Raw genomic sequence first — 15,822 nt, 5'->3', positions numbered from 1 at the left:
CAACACTCAGGTCTTTATTTTTTTATTTTTTAAAGATTTTATTTATTTATTTTTAGACAGAGGGGAAGGGAGGGATAAAGAGAGGGAGAGAAACATCAATGTGTGGTTGCCTCTTGTGTGCCCCCACTGGGGACCTCGCCCGCAACCCAGGCATGTGCCTTGACTGGGAATTGAACCAGTGACTCTTTGGTTCGCAGGCCAGCACTCAGTCTACTGAGCTACACCTGCAAGGCAGCACTCAAATCTTTTAGTTCCAGCCCAGACTTTGCTTCTGGGTTCCAGACTCATGTTTCCAACTTTTTACTGGATATCTCTACTGAGATGTTCTTTAAAAAATAACCTCGAAAGAACTCATCTCATTTTCTCAAACATGTTTATTCCTGGTCATCTAGATTCCTTCACCCACCCATCCAGGTCCTATTGAAAGTATTAATACTTTTACAGTATCCATCCTGCCCATGTACTCTGCTATCTTAGTCCTTTATCTCTTACTTAGATAATTACCCTATAGTCCTAAACATCTCCCCACCTTCTGTCTTGCCATCTTGAGTCTTCCACCACAGTGCTATGTGACAAGTCTTTCTACAGTGTAAATCTGATCAAGTCACTTCCTGTTGCTTATGGCTACTTTGCTCAATATAATAGCCAAGAGCTACAGAAAGCTATTGAGTGCCTGAAATATAGCTAATCTGGAGTGCAATGTGCCAAAATAAAACTGTCAGCTTTCCAACACTTAGATAAGATCAATGTAATATATATAATTATCATACACATTGATTTAAATATTCACTTAATATATTCAAATTGATTTTGCCTGTATCTTCTTATTTTTAAAAATATTGCTACCAGAAAATTTAAATTGTTTTATGTGGTTCAAATTTGTGCCACACATTGTATATTTATTCGACAGTGCTGGCTTATAGGATAATGCCCAAACTATATCATAAAATTATGATCTCTCATCACCTGGCCACCATATGCCTAGTCCATCTCATCTTCTGCTAACTGCCATTCAAAAGGAGCTGGTCTTTGTGTCAGATTGATCCGAGTTCACTCTTGGGACCTTCCACATACCAGCTGTGTGATCTATAGTAAGATGCTTAAAATTTCTAAGATTTAGTATCCCCAGATGAAAAAGAGAGAAAATACCTATTTCAATGTGTTGTTGGGAAGATTAAAAGGTACAAAAAATGTGAAGTACCTACTGCATAAAAATTAATTTTCCTACATACATTTTAGCCTCACCAAACTGCTTTCAGTTCCTCCTTTCTTTCCTATTGTAAAGAGCAGGTGTCTGTTCAGTTCTGTGTGCACACGTAATATTCCTAAAAGTGCACTATCCCCTTTCCCTGTTCAGTCACTAGGGTTCTACTTCCCTTTTATTTTTCATGTTTTCACCAAACATTAGATCTGAGGACCTCTGTTTCCCTTTATTCTTTTTAATCCAGTATTCTGTCCTAGAGAATTCATTTTAGAGTAAATGATTGTAACATTGAGGAAATCTCAAGTCAGATGAACAGCAGAATCAAGAAAGATTTTAACTTGTTCTTGCCCCATAAGACAATGTTTTATTTCTGTGATCTAATACACTATAGTCAATTCTTTAAAGAAAGAATGAATTAAATTTAATTTTGGAATAGCATCAGAAACAATTTATTTTCCTTCATTCCTCAGTTTTACTTCTCTTAACCCTCCTGCCTCTAAATGCCCCCTACCCCAGACCCACACATTTAGCTAACAAACATTAACTGTCTTGTTAGGGTCCTTTTAATCAGCTGAGCCAGTTGAGAAACCAGACCTCAGCTCACTGCCTTATCAACAGTGTAGCAGAGAGTTTCTGGCAATTGACATTTTGAGACAAATACTCTTAACAGATTTTGGAAGTAGTTTTAATGGCCAAAGTTATCAAAGGTGAAATGTTCTACATATATTTCCATTGGAAATTTCCATAAACATTTTTGGAGTACTCACTCATGTATTCTTCTTTACAGTTCTTTCCCACAGGAAAAGCTTAGAAACAAAGTAGCACTCTGAAAGGGATGATGAGGCTGGCTAAAATTCCTCAAATGTAAAATGTGCCCTTTAAGGTGATGTGGTCACCTTTTTTTTAAAACAATGATAGCGTTTCAAAATGAGAAAAGGATATGGATTAGGTAGGAATTGGATGCAAATGTGTTTCACAAATAGTGTCTTTTGAGATAATCACAGATGATAGTTGAATGCTGAAGGTATTAATACAATCAGTGTTTAACCTTGTGTAACTCAGCTTCATCAAATCACACCCTGTGCATTGATTGCATTAAGCTGGGTCAGTAGTTTCTTGCTTAGGAATACCTTACAAGAATCTTAACAGGGAGGCAGCAGTAGCTGATCAGCTGCTGTTTATTTGCATACTGAGCATGTCATCAATAATACAAAAGACAAGGCCTTTAAGTTGAAAGAACAGTGGGGTTGGCATGAATTTTGCTTAATGGTGTGTAATAAGCAAAGTAGTCTGTGGTGCCAGATACTGACAGGATCCATTATGTTAAAACAGATATATGTCTTTAATTTAGTGGTATTATGTAAATCTGACAGGAGTTTTCCCTTTATTTTCCTGTAGTTTAACTTTAATTGCTCCAAGATTAATTCCAATTTCTCCTTCCCTCCAGAGGGTGATGAGACTGGCGTGATGGATAATCTCCTAGAAGCCCTGCAATCAGGTGCAGCATTCCGAGACCGCAGAAAGCGGATTCCCAGGAATCCAGGTAAGACCCCTTCCAGCTCACTGGTATTGTAATACGTGAATGTTCAGAACCAATGACACCCTCACGACAAAAAGAAAAAAGAAAAAAAAACTTTCCACATGAGAACGTTTTTTAACAATTGATCTCAGTTCATGTGGAAAGTCTCAGCAAGCTTCTTTATCTACGTGATTGAAAGTTTCAACCTGGTAAAAGTATCTTCAAATAACTGAAGACTTTGCAAAAAAAAAATCAGAAACAATGACCCCCACTGTGTTTAATATTAAATACTTTAATTGTTATTTTATGAGCATGTGGTTTGTGTGAAAGTTGTGGTTTAAAACCATATATAATTAAATCATTAAAAATAATTGGCCCTAAGGATGTCACATTAGCTATTTACAGATAAGGAAATTGAGACAATATTTCTTTTTAAAGACCATTTTGGCTTTGCAGTTCAGTCCCTTCTCCATGTTAACAAAGAGAGCAGAGGTTCAGATAATCTAAGATCCCCCAAAGTCCCAAGTATTAGAACACATGTTTGTGTGTGTTTTTGATTAGTAACAAAGCCACACAATGAAAGTTGATCTCAGGGGCATTAGAAACATGAATACAACCTGTCTCACTCAAGTGTAGCTAGAAGGTTGTCCACATTCTCCATTTATACCTATGGCTGAAGTAAACAGTAGTTCCATTCAGGATAATCCAAATAGGCTGAGTTGTCATCTTCTCTAAGTAAGTTTTCATTTTTTTAGTCCATATCTTTCTTAAAGTAGAGGAAGAAATTATGTGTGTTGATTTTAAGTACCCTCTTCATGGGCTGTAAGGCTATATAGAGAAGTAAATAAGAAAAAGGAAAATTAATAGTTAATATGTAAACTCTACTTCATTTAGAGTAATAAGATTTGCCTTGAATACCCTACAACTCAAAACATATTCTGTACTTAGACTGGAAACTATCATATGTCATTAGAATGCAAATTGATGCCTCTCAAAACCATTGTACCCCAACAAACCAGTGAAAGAAATGTAGCATAGTGCAGAACTATCCAGGAAGCTTTTGGCAATGATGAAGTCTGTGGCAGAAGACAGTATAAGTTATATTCATCTTGTTTACATTTGTCTGAATCCTAATGGGTTGGTTTAGCCTGAAGGTAAGATATAATTGAGATGATGAAAATGTTTTCATTGGAGTATAAGACTGCTTTGTATATATGAAGACATTAAAGGTGGCATACAAAAAGAGTAGAACACTGGAGGAAAGAAAATTAAAATCTACATTTATATGTTCATATTACTTTCTTAAGGTAATGCTTCATGGGAGAATGTTAGGAACATTGCTACTCTGTTACTATGAAGTGGCCATTCCATCGATCTTCTGTCTTTATCTGAGAAATGAGAATGTTCTACCATGTGATCAGAGGCCCTTTTACCTCTTCAGGAAAACAGAAACCTTCACTTATCTTTGTTGAACTATCAGAGCATTAATAGTCAGTGGAAAGCAAACTGAAATAATTTTCGTATTGATTCAGTTCTTTGTTAAGCAGCAGATAAGTAAAAGCATGTTGTTCTGTGCCGTAACAGAACTGCCATCATCTTTCTAGTCTGTTTATTTTAAAAATACATTTGTGCTGCTTGGACAAAACCAAAGAGGGGTAGGATCGAGGGTGGGAGGTGGGGGATGGCTGGGATGGGGGGAAGTGGTGGGGGTAAAATGGAGACAACTGTATTTGAACTACAATAAAAAATGTAAACAAAAACACATTTGCTAGGGTCCCTGTCTGAATAGTCTCACATCTCCAGCTGACTCTAGAAAGACTACTTAGAGAGAGCTATCATTACATGGGGTTCTGCAAGTTTGGTATTCAAGGGAATAGTGTTATAAACTGTGAAACACTAAGAATATACTCAGAAACTGCATAAATTTATAATACTGACTCCAAGTAATCTAAATTGGGATCTCTTTTGATTTTAGCTAGAGTGCCTCCATGAACACATAGGGTCAAAAATATCAGCCTATTTAGCCCTGGCAGTCATTCCCTGTGGCAGCAGCCAATGCAAATGTCCAGCAGTAAAAAGAAACTAGAAGGCAGGCAGGCAGTTGCCATGATTGGTAGGGCATCTCGGACATCAGTGGAAGAGCTTGGAGCAAGGGAGAGGGGAAGACAGGCACAGAGTAGACAAGTCTGCCAAAACCTCTTCTGAATGCTTCTTCTTTCTAGAAGCAACAGAACCAGGAACTTTTCCAGGTTTTCTCCTTGTTTCTGACTTTCCTAGCCAAATTGCTTTTTCCTGCTGGCTGGCTGTGTGTGTGTGTGTGTGTGTGTGTGTGTGTGTGTGTGTGTGTGAGTGTTGACTTTCTTAGGCACCTGATTTGTTTTTTTTTCCCCAAGATTCCATTGAATTTATGTTATTACAGTTTCCCTGTTCAATACTGGCATACTTGTTGTTTTCCAACAATCTCTACTTGAACATGATGGGATAGAAGCAGTAAAACCAAATTATTTAAAAAATGGCCTTGGCTGTTATGGCTCAGTGGATTGAGTGCCAACCTGGGGACCAAAGTGTTGCCAATTCATTTCCCAGTCAGGGCACACGCCTGGGGTGCAGGCCAGGTCCCCATTAGGGGGTACTTGACAGGCAACCACATATTGATGTTCCTGTCCTGCTCTTTCTCCCTCCTTTCACATCTGTTAAAAAAAATCTTTTTAAAAATGGCTATTTTCTCCAAATAAAGTAAAATAAGAGGAAATAGCCAAAAATCTGAAATCATAATCAGCCACAAACAGCAAAGATGTACTGCTCAGCTTGCTATCTCTGTTATCACTTACAGATGGAAGTAATAATATGTAAAATACACAGCTCTACAATTCTGCTTCTGATCGCAGTGTTTTCAATTCCATATTTAAATGAGGTGATAGTGTATATTCTTCATTAGAAAATTAAAATGTTAATAAACGATATAATCAGTTGCCTAAATTACAGGTATTCCGCACTAAGCTTATATTCCCTCCCCAAGAGTCACCCACATTAGGTAACTTAGAAGGAGCTCCTATGTATTACCTACAGCCAGTTCAGCTGAGTGCACTGTTTCTAGTAAGGGCACCAAAAGACATGTTAAGGGAGACTGTCATATCAGGAGTGATATTAAAAACATTAATACCTGTTGTAGCACAGGCCCTAAGCAGTCAGAATATACACAGGCAATAAGTAGCCACTATGGTTGTACTAATTCATTCTGGCTGCATATCAACCCAGATTACAGATTTGCTTATGTGAAACTGAGATTAGGAAATGAGCCCCTAAACATTCATTAATTCATCACATATCTGTTCTGTGAAAGGTTATGAAATAGTGAAGATAAGACATCCTTAGTTATCCTTTTTATCTTTCATATAAGCCTTGTGTCTTGTAGGAAAGATAAAAAAGTATAAAAAGACTACAGAATGAGGCCAATGATAATAGTTATTATACAAAAGGTGTTAACATATTATGTGAGTTTGAAGGAGGGAAATATCATAACTTATTGGATATTACAGAAAAAAGTCACAAAGAAAAATGCTTGGAAGGATGATAATGGATTTTAGCAGTAGGAGTTAGAGGTAGGGATAATAGTAAGCATTTTAGTCAAATGAAATGTCATCAAGAAAAATACAGAGGTAAGAAAATACAAAGTATTTTTGGAGAATGGCAAATAGTAAAACTAATGGTTCTATAAAGTGTAAAGCTATGGAGACAATTCTAGAAAAGTAGGTTGGTGCCACATCATAGAGTACTTGAATAAGATATTGAGGTGTTAGCATATAATTCTTTAGACACTGGGGATATATTGAAGGCTTTTAAGCAGTGAAGGAGTGTGAACAAAGCTATATATTAGGATATTTCATCTATAGAAGAGTGAATGATGAATGAGAATTCTACTCTCATATTCTTAGTCAAAGGAGATAATATAGGGGAAGCAGAGTAACCAGGAGTTAAGGATGATTCTAGGGTTCTGAGTGTGATTAGTTTGAAGGACAGTTGGCTTACTAAAGAAAACTATTAAGATTAGGAAAATGACTGCTGATAGAAGATAAATTCCATTTTGGTTAAGTGAACCTAAAATGGGTGGCATAGCATTGGGATCAAGCTATTTAGAAAATTTCTGTAAATATGGGTGTAGATTTCATCACACAACTGAGTTCATGAGATTCCTGGAAATGGAAGAGATTGTTAGAGGGATTATTAAGAAAAAGGTCCACAACAAGAATCTTGGAAATGCCTCCACTTAGGGGCTAAAAGCAGAACTAGCTAAGAAGATAGACAAGGAAGACTTGGGCAGGCAGGAGGAGAATGAAGACACTCTTGATCTAGAAGCAAAGGAAAAGGAAAGTATTAAGAAAGTTGGACATATTAAATAGCGACATATACTACAGTGGAATCAAAATGGATAAAGACCAATGGTTTGCCACACTGGAGCTTTCTGGTGACATTTTAAGGACATCTTTTCAATATTGCAATGTAACTGAGAGCTGAATTCAGGAGTAGATAGTGAGGCTATAGGGATAGATAGTATTAGGTCAACAATTGAGCAATACTGTTGAGAGCCTCCTGGGTGTAATATACTAGGTTGGGCACTGAGGATCCAACACCAAATAGGCCCCTTGCCTCAAGGAATTTACATACTACTTGGGAAAACATGAATGTAAGCCAGTACAATTGCAACACAATCTTCTATGTGCCATAACAGTTAGGAATTGTATGTTTGTACAACACAGGAGTTAGAGTAACTTTCCCTACCCTCTCACCTTTGGAGAGCCCTTGCATCCCTAGAATGTGGGTTATGCTTTGTAGAAGCTTGGTGGGTAAAAGGAACATCTCAGTTTTCCTTAATAACCTAGTATGAATCTATTTTCTATGAAATTTGCTAAATCTTTATGTACCCTCTTTGTTATAGCCTTTGTTAGCACTTAAGATGCTATATGTTTTACAACACACTTTGTAAAGAATCGCCCATCATTATTTCTGATTTTGTCATTATAAGATCAAAGGTAAGCTTTAGAGGGGGAAAAACACAGAGAAAAACCTTGAAGGAGTGAAAAACACACTTAATATAAATGCACAGTGCCACATCTGTTTTATTACTGACTAACTATCAATCCTTAACACTTGCTTCCCCTCCTTTAACCAACTTGACTTATTCATTCCTTGGCCACTCTGTGTATAAGTGTATATATAAATAGGCTTCTCTGCAGGAGATAGATATCTAACTTAGTTACTTTGGCTATGACTACATTTTGATATATAATTCTAGACATTAAAAAAAAAAACAAGAGAAGCATCGTACAAAAAAGGAAACCAGGAAACTGAATAAATGTAATTTGGTTTTAGAACCATGCAGGGCAACCAAGAAAACTAAATTTGAAAAAAACGAGAAGAAATGCAGGAGGCACACGGTCTTAATTTTATGGACCTGCAAAATAACAGTATAATTAGGGAAATATCTTTATGGCAAAACAAAATGTACATTTTTCTAGGCCTCTCTATCTCACATAAATAATAAAACACGGATTTTCCTGGCTCTTGCCTCCATGTGTACATTCAGGACCTGAGCTGCCTATAACGGATCTCTGAAGCATCTGTAGAAGCTCTCAGGGGGCATTTCACAAACACTCATGCACCACCATTCCCCAACCTCTGCTTATAATACCAGTCATTTCCACACCTGCTGTTTCCTATGGCTGGCACTGTCATGCCTTTACAATTCTACCGCTGGACAGTGGTCAGTGGCAGAGTGGGAAGAAATGACTCTCTCTTCCTTTATTTTGGCATTGCACCAGTATACCAAGCAGTACTACCTATGTCTCAAAATCTTACAGACATGTTTAGAGAAATGGCCCTCAGTTTTATAAGCCCTCTCGATTTCCATAGGATTTGACCTCACAGAGCAAATGCCCAAAGACAAGCCCATGACAGATTCTAGGAAGTACTCAATATTATTCTGTTTTTTTAAAAATATTTATGCAAGGATATGTTTATTGGGGGGGAGAGAAATGTGAAAGGGAAACATTAATCAGCAAAATGGCAAATATGCACTATATGCACTCCTACCACGGATTGAACCTTCAGCCTTTTGATGTATAGAACAATGCTCCAACCAACTGAGCCACCTTGCCAGGGCTTATCCTCTTTTTTGATGACTGAGGTCTGTTGGGGGTCCGTGTTTGGTTTTGTTTTATTATTATTATATCATGGTGGTTGTTCATTCCAAGGTTTTACTTCTTCCTTAGGATGGGTTCTTTCCCATGAGGTTCCTTCATCTTTATTTTGTGTTAGAATATTAGATTTACCAACCAAATTTCATTTTGTCTATAGTATTGTTACTATATTTTATGTATAATTCAAATCAGTAAAAAATATGTAATGTAAGCAAATAAAAGCATGTCATTCATCCAGATAATATTTATTGCTCAAATAGCAAGATCCAGGCAATAGTGCTAGGACCTTGGAATGCAAAGAACTCAGAGTCTCATGAAGAAGACAGATCTATACACAGTAGAATTGCTATGATATAAGTTTACACAAAGTACCAAAAGAGCAACTAACTGCCTAGAGAATTCAAGAAAGATTTCATGATGAAAATGTCATCTGAGCTGTGGTTTGATGGGTGAATAGTAGTTTTGTCGGGAGAGGGACAGGAGGAATAGGCATTTTAGGTAAAGGAAATGGCAGATACATGCAGTAGAGGTATGGAAGTGTACAGTGGCAATGATGACAAACACATTGCAACAGCAGAGGGCCAGCAGAGGTTTTTTAAGTAGAGGATTACATAATTACACACAAGCAGGAGGGGTTGAGGCTGGAGATAACAGATTTTCAGGACATCTGCATAGATATAGTTATAGAAATCTTGGGATCACCCAGGAAGAGTATGTCCAATGAGAGGTAAAGAAGGCCAAGATTAGTGAGTTTGGGGATTACAATATTTAAGAGGCAAATGGAGGAATCAGCAAAGGACATTGAGGAAAAAAATGTTCAGAAAGGAAGGAGAAGTAACCAAAGTGATACCTGGAAGACTCATGGTAAAGAAAATTTTAGAATGGAGAAAGTCAACAGAGTCACATACTGCAGAAAATTAAGTAGAATGTCAACTGAAAATAGATGGGTTTTTCAACTAGCACATAACAGTTGACCTTTCCCTGAGCAGTTTAGTAAAATAGTGAGGGCCAAGAGCTAGATTCTAATGGATTAAAGAATGAATATCTTTTGTACCTTACATCCTGGGGTTTTAAAGAAAGAAAGGTAGTTAGAGAATGAAAGATAAATTGTGTTTCTTCCAGAGATTCTAACAGGAAACTCTGTCTAGACACTTTCAAGCATCTTGAATGGAGTTGCCAATCATATATTATTATACCTAGTTTTACTTCCAAATGGGTGGCCTTTCCCCCTCTTAACTCAATTGTGTTTATTAAATATATACTGTGTGATATGGTTAAAGTACTTTAGCACTACTAGCACTTTACAGTTAACAAAACACTTTCTCATCTATTGTGTGATATGTATTTTATAGATGTCTAATGCTGAGCTCTAGTCTCCTAAGTTAAAATAAAGGACATTCATGAATAGTACAGAGAAGGCGTGGGCAGGGGGTAGAGGAAAGACATTTTTGAGTTCACTATGTAGAAGCAAGGGGAGAGTTGGGAAAGGACATAAAAGGAATGGGCCCATTTTCAGAAAACCATTGTCAACTTTAGAATTAACTGGTTTGCAAGTGTTGAAAGTCAGGATTAGGTGGGTCATAGTATATGTGTGATTCTTTTGAGAGGAAGGAAAGAGGTCATTAGGAAGAAGGAAATCAGATTCTCCTTAGGCCAGCCATTTATTGTTCTCAGTGGCATTAGCTTGGTTACTTCTGGGCAATAACTAGAGCGTGAATACTAGGAATCTTGGAGACTTGATCAGCATTCAGGTGACAGTGAAAAATACAACAGTGGGTAAAATAATCTGGGGAAAATGAGTAGAGCAGTGGGCAAGTGAGAAAACAGACCTTTGTGCTTCTCTTAGTTGTACCTACACATTGGAATCATTTTGAGGTACTTCTAAGAAATATGTCTGGTTCCTCTTTGAATGAATCAAATACAAATCTATGCAGTCAGAGCCTAGACAGTCATATATTTTTAAAAACTAATTGAACCAGCCCTAGCCAGCTGGCTCAGTTGGTTCAAGTGTTGTCTGTACACCAAAAGGTTGCAGGTTCAATTCTCCAGTCAGGGCACATATGGGAGGCAAACGATGAACATTTCTCTCTCACATCAATGTTTTTATCTATCTGTCTATCTATCTATCTATCTATCTATTTATCTATCTATCTCAATTTCCTCTCCATCTCTCTCTCTCCCTCGCTCTCCCACCCTCCCTCTCTTAAGGCAATAAGTATATCCTTGGGTGAGAATTAAACAAAAAAAAACCTAAATGAACCAGGCACTTCAATATATTGTCTGTAAATGATACCACATGAAAACAAAGCTAGAATTTTTTTAAAGTAATTTAGGTGAATTTAATGTGCCACAAAAATTAAGAACCACCAGTTTATGGGAGTAGCTTCCAAGATAGAGAGCATGAAAGAAAGCATGAAGGGGTTGGTTATGAAGATGTGGAGAGTAAAAAGCTAGTGTGCTATCACAGAGGCCAAAGGAATAGACCCTTTTAAAGACAAAGTGCTTTTACCTCCAGGCTTACACACTTAGCATAATGCTCTCCAGGTCCATCCATGCGGTCCCAAAGTGTAGGAGCTCCTTCTTTCTCTCTGCTGTGCAGTATTCCATTGTGTAAATGTTCCACAGTTTTTTGATCCACTCATTTACTGATGGGCACTTAGGTTGCTTCCAGCACTTGGCTATTGTAAATTATGCTGTTATGAACATTGGGGTGTGGGTGAGATGTGGGGATGGGGTTGGGCAGGGGGCCGTTGTGGGGTGAAAATGGAGACAACTGTACTTGAAAAACAATAAAAAATAAAATAAATAAAGAGAAAGTATTGAACAGCAGCAGATGTAAGCAGGAGGACCAATAAAATAAGAATTGGAAGAAATCCACTGGATTTAACTGTTAAGAACTCAGTGATGACCTTAGCAAAAACAGTTTTGGGAGAGTATTTGGAGGGGGCTTAGAGTGGGCTGGAAGATGGATTGGCACTGATTTCTGAAATGCTATGAATTTTTAAGACTGCTTAATTTATTGCCTTTTTTCTATCGCTTCATGTGAATTTTATATTGAAGTGAGTACCTATATTAGTTACATAATTTTGTTTGTTTTTTGTTTTCTTTTTATTTATGGAAATTAAATTTTACTTTTGGGACAGACATGCATGTGTTAATCAGATCTAGGTTTGCATTAGGGAAACCAGAAAGAGGAGATTGCTATGTAGTCTGTCCTTGATTATTTTTTGACAACTGGAGAACAAATTGCACACAGACCATTTATGCCCCATTTATATGCAAAATTGTCCTAAGCAAGCACTGATGATGTACTCTATAGAAATTCCAATCACTTTTGCTTTTCTATTCTCCTACACAATATAATCAGCTCTGCTGTACATTTCTTCATTGGTGATAGTTCCAGGCCAATAGGAGATAAGGTCAATTTCAGTTGATTTTTTAAGACTATGAATTTAAAAGGCTTCCTTCAGATATTGGAATATGGGATATGAGGACAAGCAATTATTATGCAGCAATAAATTTATCTTGGTAGGTTTAATTCCATGTCAAACACTCACAGACATGCTAATGTTCGTGGCTAAGCTCACAACCACCTGCTTATTCACCAACCTTCAATTCAGGAATAAGTGTCTGGGACCCTATATGTCAGGCACATGATACCACTGCAATAAGAGCAGACATTCTGTGCATTTGTAGCTACATTAACTGACAAGGTATTTATCAGACTGTCATAAGGACCTTAAATTTTCTGAATAACTAATTGCTTTCAGAACTAAAGAAAAATAATTGTTTGTTCTAATTGGTGCTCGTGATGATGGGTTTATATTTCTCTTGTATGGACTAAGTAGTATATTATTATTTTGCTAAAAAGGGATAAGAAATTGTAATCTGCTTCCTCTTCAGCAAGATTTCATCTGCTTCCCCAGTGGTCAAAGGCAGCCATATTCACCTGGATATAAACGTACTACTTCCCTATCTCCCACTTTTGTGAAATCTTTGGACATACCTCTCCTGTGTGTTAATAATTTGAACCTTGCTCCTGATGGTTCTTCTCCTTGTGTCAATTAAATTGACAGGAATAGAAGATGATAGAAGAAAGGAAGAGAGCAGTGGGCATCTTCAGCTTTTCCACAGTACCCTTTTGAGATTCAAGTTCTTATGTTATTCATTGGTATCTTTTGCTTTTGCAAAAACACGAGCCCACATACCTTGCACTTAATACAGTGCTTCACCTAACCCAGGAAGCCTTTTATGGTTATGCTCAGTATCAACGCTCTTAAAGACAAAGATAATGCAAGCTGCTAAAATACCATAAGGCTTATAACTGTATTTTACTTTTAAAAGATTGTGATTTATTTTTAGCACCTGGAACATAACTCAGTATAACATATTGATAGTATATGCTCTTGATAACTGCTTGTTGAATACGTCACAGTTATCCCCCCCCAAAAAATGAATCTACATGAAAGCCTTTTAAATGTATCATACCTAAAGCTGTCTCTCAAGTTTGAAATGTGGGAGATGAAGGAAATAGAAACTTCATTCTACATCACTGTAAATGAAATTCCATTAAAGCTGAGTTTATTCTATGGGCAAACCTGAATGTCCGTCCAATGCATATTACCATCACATGACCTTTCTACATAGTAATGTTTAGGCTTGACAAGTGAAGGAAAATGCTGAGTCTACATTAAAAAAAAACAATATAACTATATGCCATTACTCTTATTTTTATGTCTAATTGTCCTTGCATTTGACTATCACCTCTTTGTCATTCTCAGATTGTAATTTCCTCTACTCCTACTCCTTAAAGGGGAAAATGCCTAAATACTGCTGCAGAAAATACAGGAAAAAGAGAGTAGCAATAATTGCATTTTGTTGAAGTTGTGCATATCTTCTCCTTGGTCTTTGCAAATATGCTATGGAAGACAAGGGAAGTAGCAGGAGTTAGTGAATTTTTTTAGAATAACATTAAGTTAATTAATTGCTTTTCTGGCTTTCCCACAGCTTTACTCAGGAGAACAGATATTTCTGAAGTTTAAGGGCTCTTATCTAGTTCAGAGGATTATTCTAAGGATTTGAACTGTTTGGTTGAGAGACTTCTAAAATCCAGGATGATATTTTCCCTTTCCACTCGGGAAGGTTTTAGCTTGAGATTTCTAGGTTTAATGGTCTGTTTGTCTTGCATAGATGTACTATATGGCAAGCAATACAGTTCCCCCTGGGCAATGAACAGAGATTTTTTTTTAATTTCATACATTATTCAAAACTCTGCAGTGGTTTCAGAAAGTCAATGTATATCCTGGACACAAAGAAATGAAAAAAAATACAAAAACAAGGATATGATTTCATATTGTTGTTTGAAAAATTAATATTATTGTACATGGGTTCATCTTTAGTGCCCAGTTATAATACCTGTTAGATTTTTTAGAAACTTTATAGCTATTAATCAAAAGTGTACATGTTTATCTTATTTCCTAATAAATTGATAAGTTATCTTTAAATATTTGGAGCTAACCTATGAAGGGAAGTTTTTATCAGGAGGGATATGCAGTATGGCTTTGTATGAATATTCAGGTGTTTATTTTATTTATGATGTTTGTGACATCTCAGTTGTTTATGTTAGCACTACTTTAAGTGGCAGAGATAATAAGAGATTACTGTGCTTTGTACATATTTGTGGATTTCATTTTGTCATATCAACAAGTAATTGGAATCAAATGCTGTTGAACTGAAATGAAAGGATTTTTTTAAAAAAACTTTTCTAGTATGTAGTTGTTATTTTATGGTTCAAATTTAACTAAACTCTCTTGTACTAAAAGGGGATATTAAAGCAAGTTCCATTAATAATCCTAAAAACCCATAACATGAAGGCACAAAGAGGATGGCCATCATTAGTGACTGGGATATTGGTCCAAGGTAGAAAATAAATACAGCAATGAAGGTCCAACATAATGAGTTTCTAGGAAATTATTAGAGGATGTTTTAAATGTTGAATTCATGTTGGATCAAATTAGGAAGAACACATGGAAAAAAATATCACATCTAGCAATTTAAATACTTTTTTTTCAGTTACCAGAAGTAGTATCGGTCAGTTTGCATGGCTCATTTAGAACTGATATTTCCTGGCAGAGGAAGACACAAAGCAGTGAAAGGAGATTATGGTCAAATTGAATGCTATCCACACAGACTCTGTGCATTATAGATTATCCTTATGTTTCCAATTTCTTAACTTTTTTTCTTACTTACCATGCTTTGTGGTCCTGGGACCCTTTGTTCACAACTTTCCTCTATTCCATTTTGCTGCTTCAGAAGAATCCTCTTTCATCTGTTTACCTCCTTCACAACACTGTTTCCCACCTCCATTGTGTCAATATGGTATTTCTCACTTCAGCTGTGGGAAAGAAAAATTAGGGAAATATAATTGTGTGAGCATTATTTGAAGTCTATTTTACTTCTCTTAAGTATCATCATTCTCTTTGAAGAAAACAAACAAAAACCAAGACTGGCACTACTTCTTGCTCGCAAGAAAACCTCTCTTACTTTGGGCAAAATAGTTCTGGTCTTGGTGACAGGGAGTGGGGCAATGAAAGACATTTCAAAGGGACAGAGAAAAGTTCTTCGATGAACCCTTGGCTCCCAGCCCTTTTGGAATTCTGATAACACTGCTGGAATTTCTAAGTGCTCCTACTACTGAGTGAAGCCACAAGTAGATGGTAAACATTTTGTATAGCTGCACAAATTATTTCATCTACTAATACAGACAATTCTGATTTATATTTTGGTCTCAAAAAGTATACACTCTTACAAAACTCTTTAAAGGGGAAAATGTCTTTCCATTAAAATTCCTCAAACTACAACAGTTATGTACAGCCTGACAGGTGAGAATGTGTTCAATGAAA

General features: G+C 36.6%; 1 protein-coding gene across 2 annotated transcripts in view; it reads left to right on the top strand.

Moving 5' to 3' along the window:
- Positions 1-15,822, top strand: part of DIAPH2 (diaphanous related formin 2) — an 881,199-nt gene that overhangs the window by 684,169 nt on the left and 181,208 nt on the right. For both annotated transcript variants that reach the window (XM_045817492.1, XM_045817491.1), the window contains one exon: positions 2,652-2,747. In XM_045817492.1, the coding sequence (XP_045673448.1) occupies positions 2,652-2,747 (96 nt within the window). The remainder of the gene's footprint in view (positions 1-2,651; positions 2,748-15,822) is intronic.

The sequence above is a fragment of the Phyllostomus hastatus genome, unplaced genomic scaffold, assembly GCF_019186645.2.
Source record: "Phyllostomus hastatus isolate PE091 unplaced genomic scaffold, TTU_PhHast_1.1 phas_scaffold_28, whole genome shotgun sequence".
Classification (NCBI taxonomy): Eukaryota; Metazoa; Chordata; class Mammalia; order Chiroptera; family Phyllostomidae; genus Phyllostomus; species Phyllostomus hastatus.
This window is presented reverse-complemented; position numbering and strand designations above follow the sequence as displayed.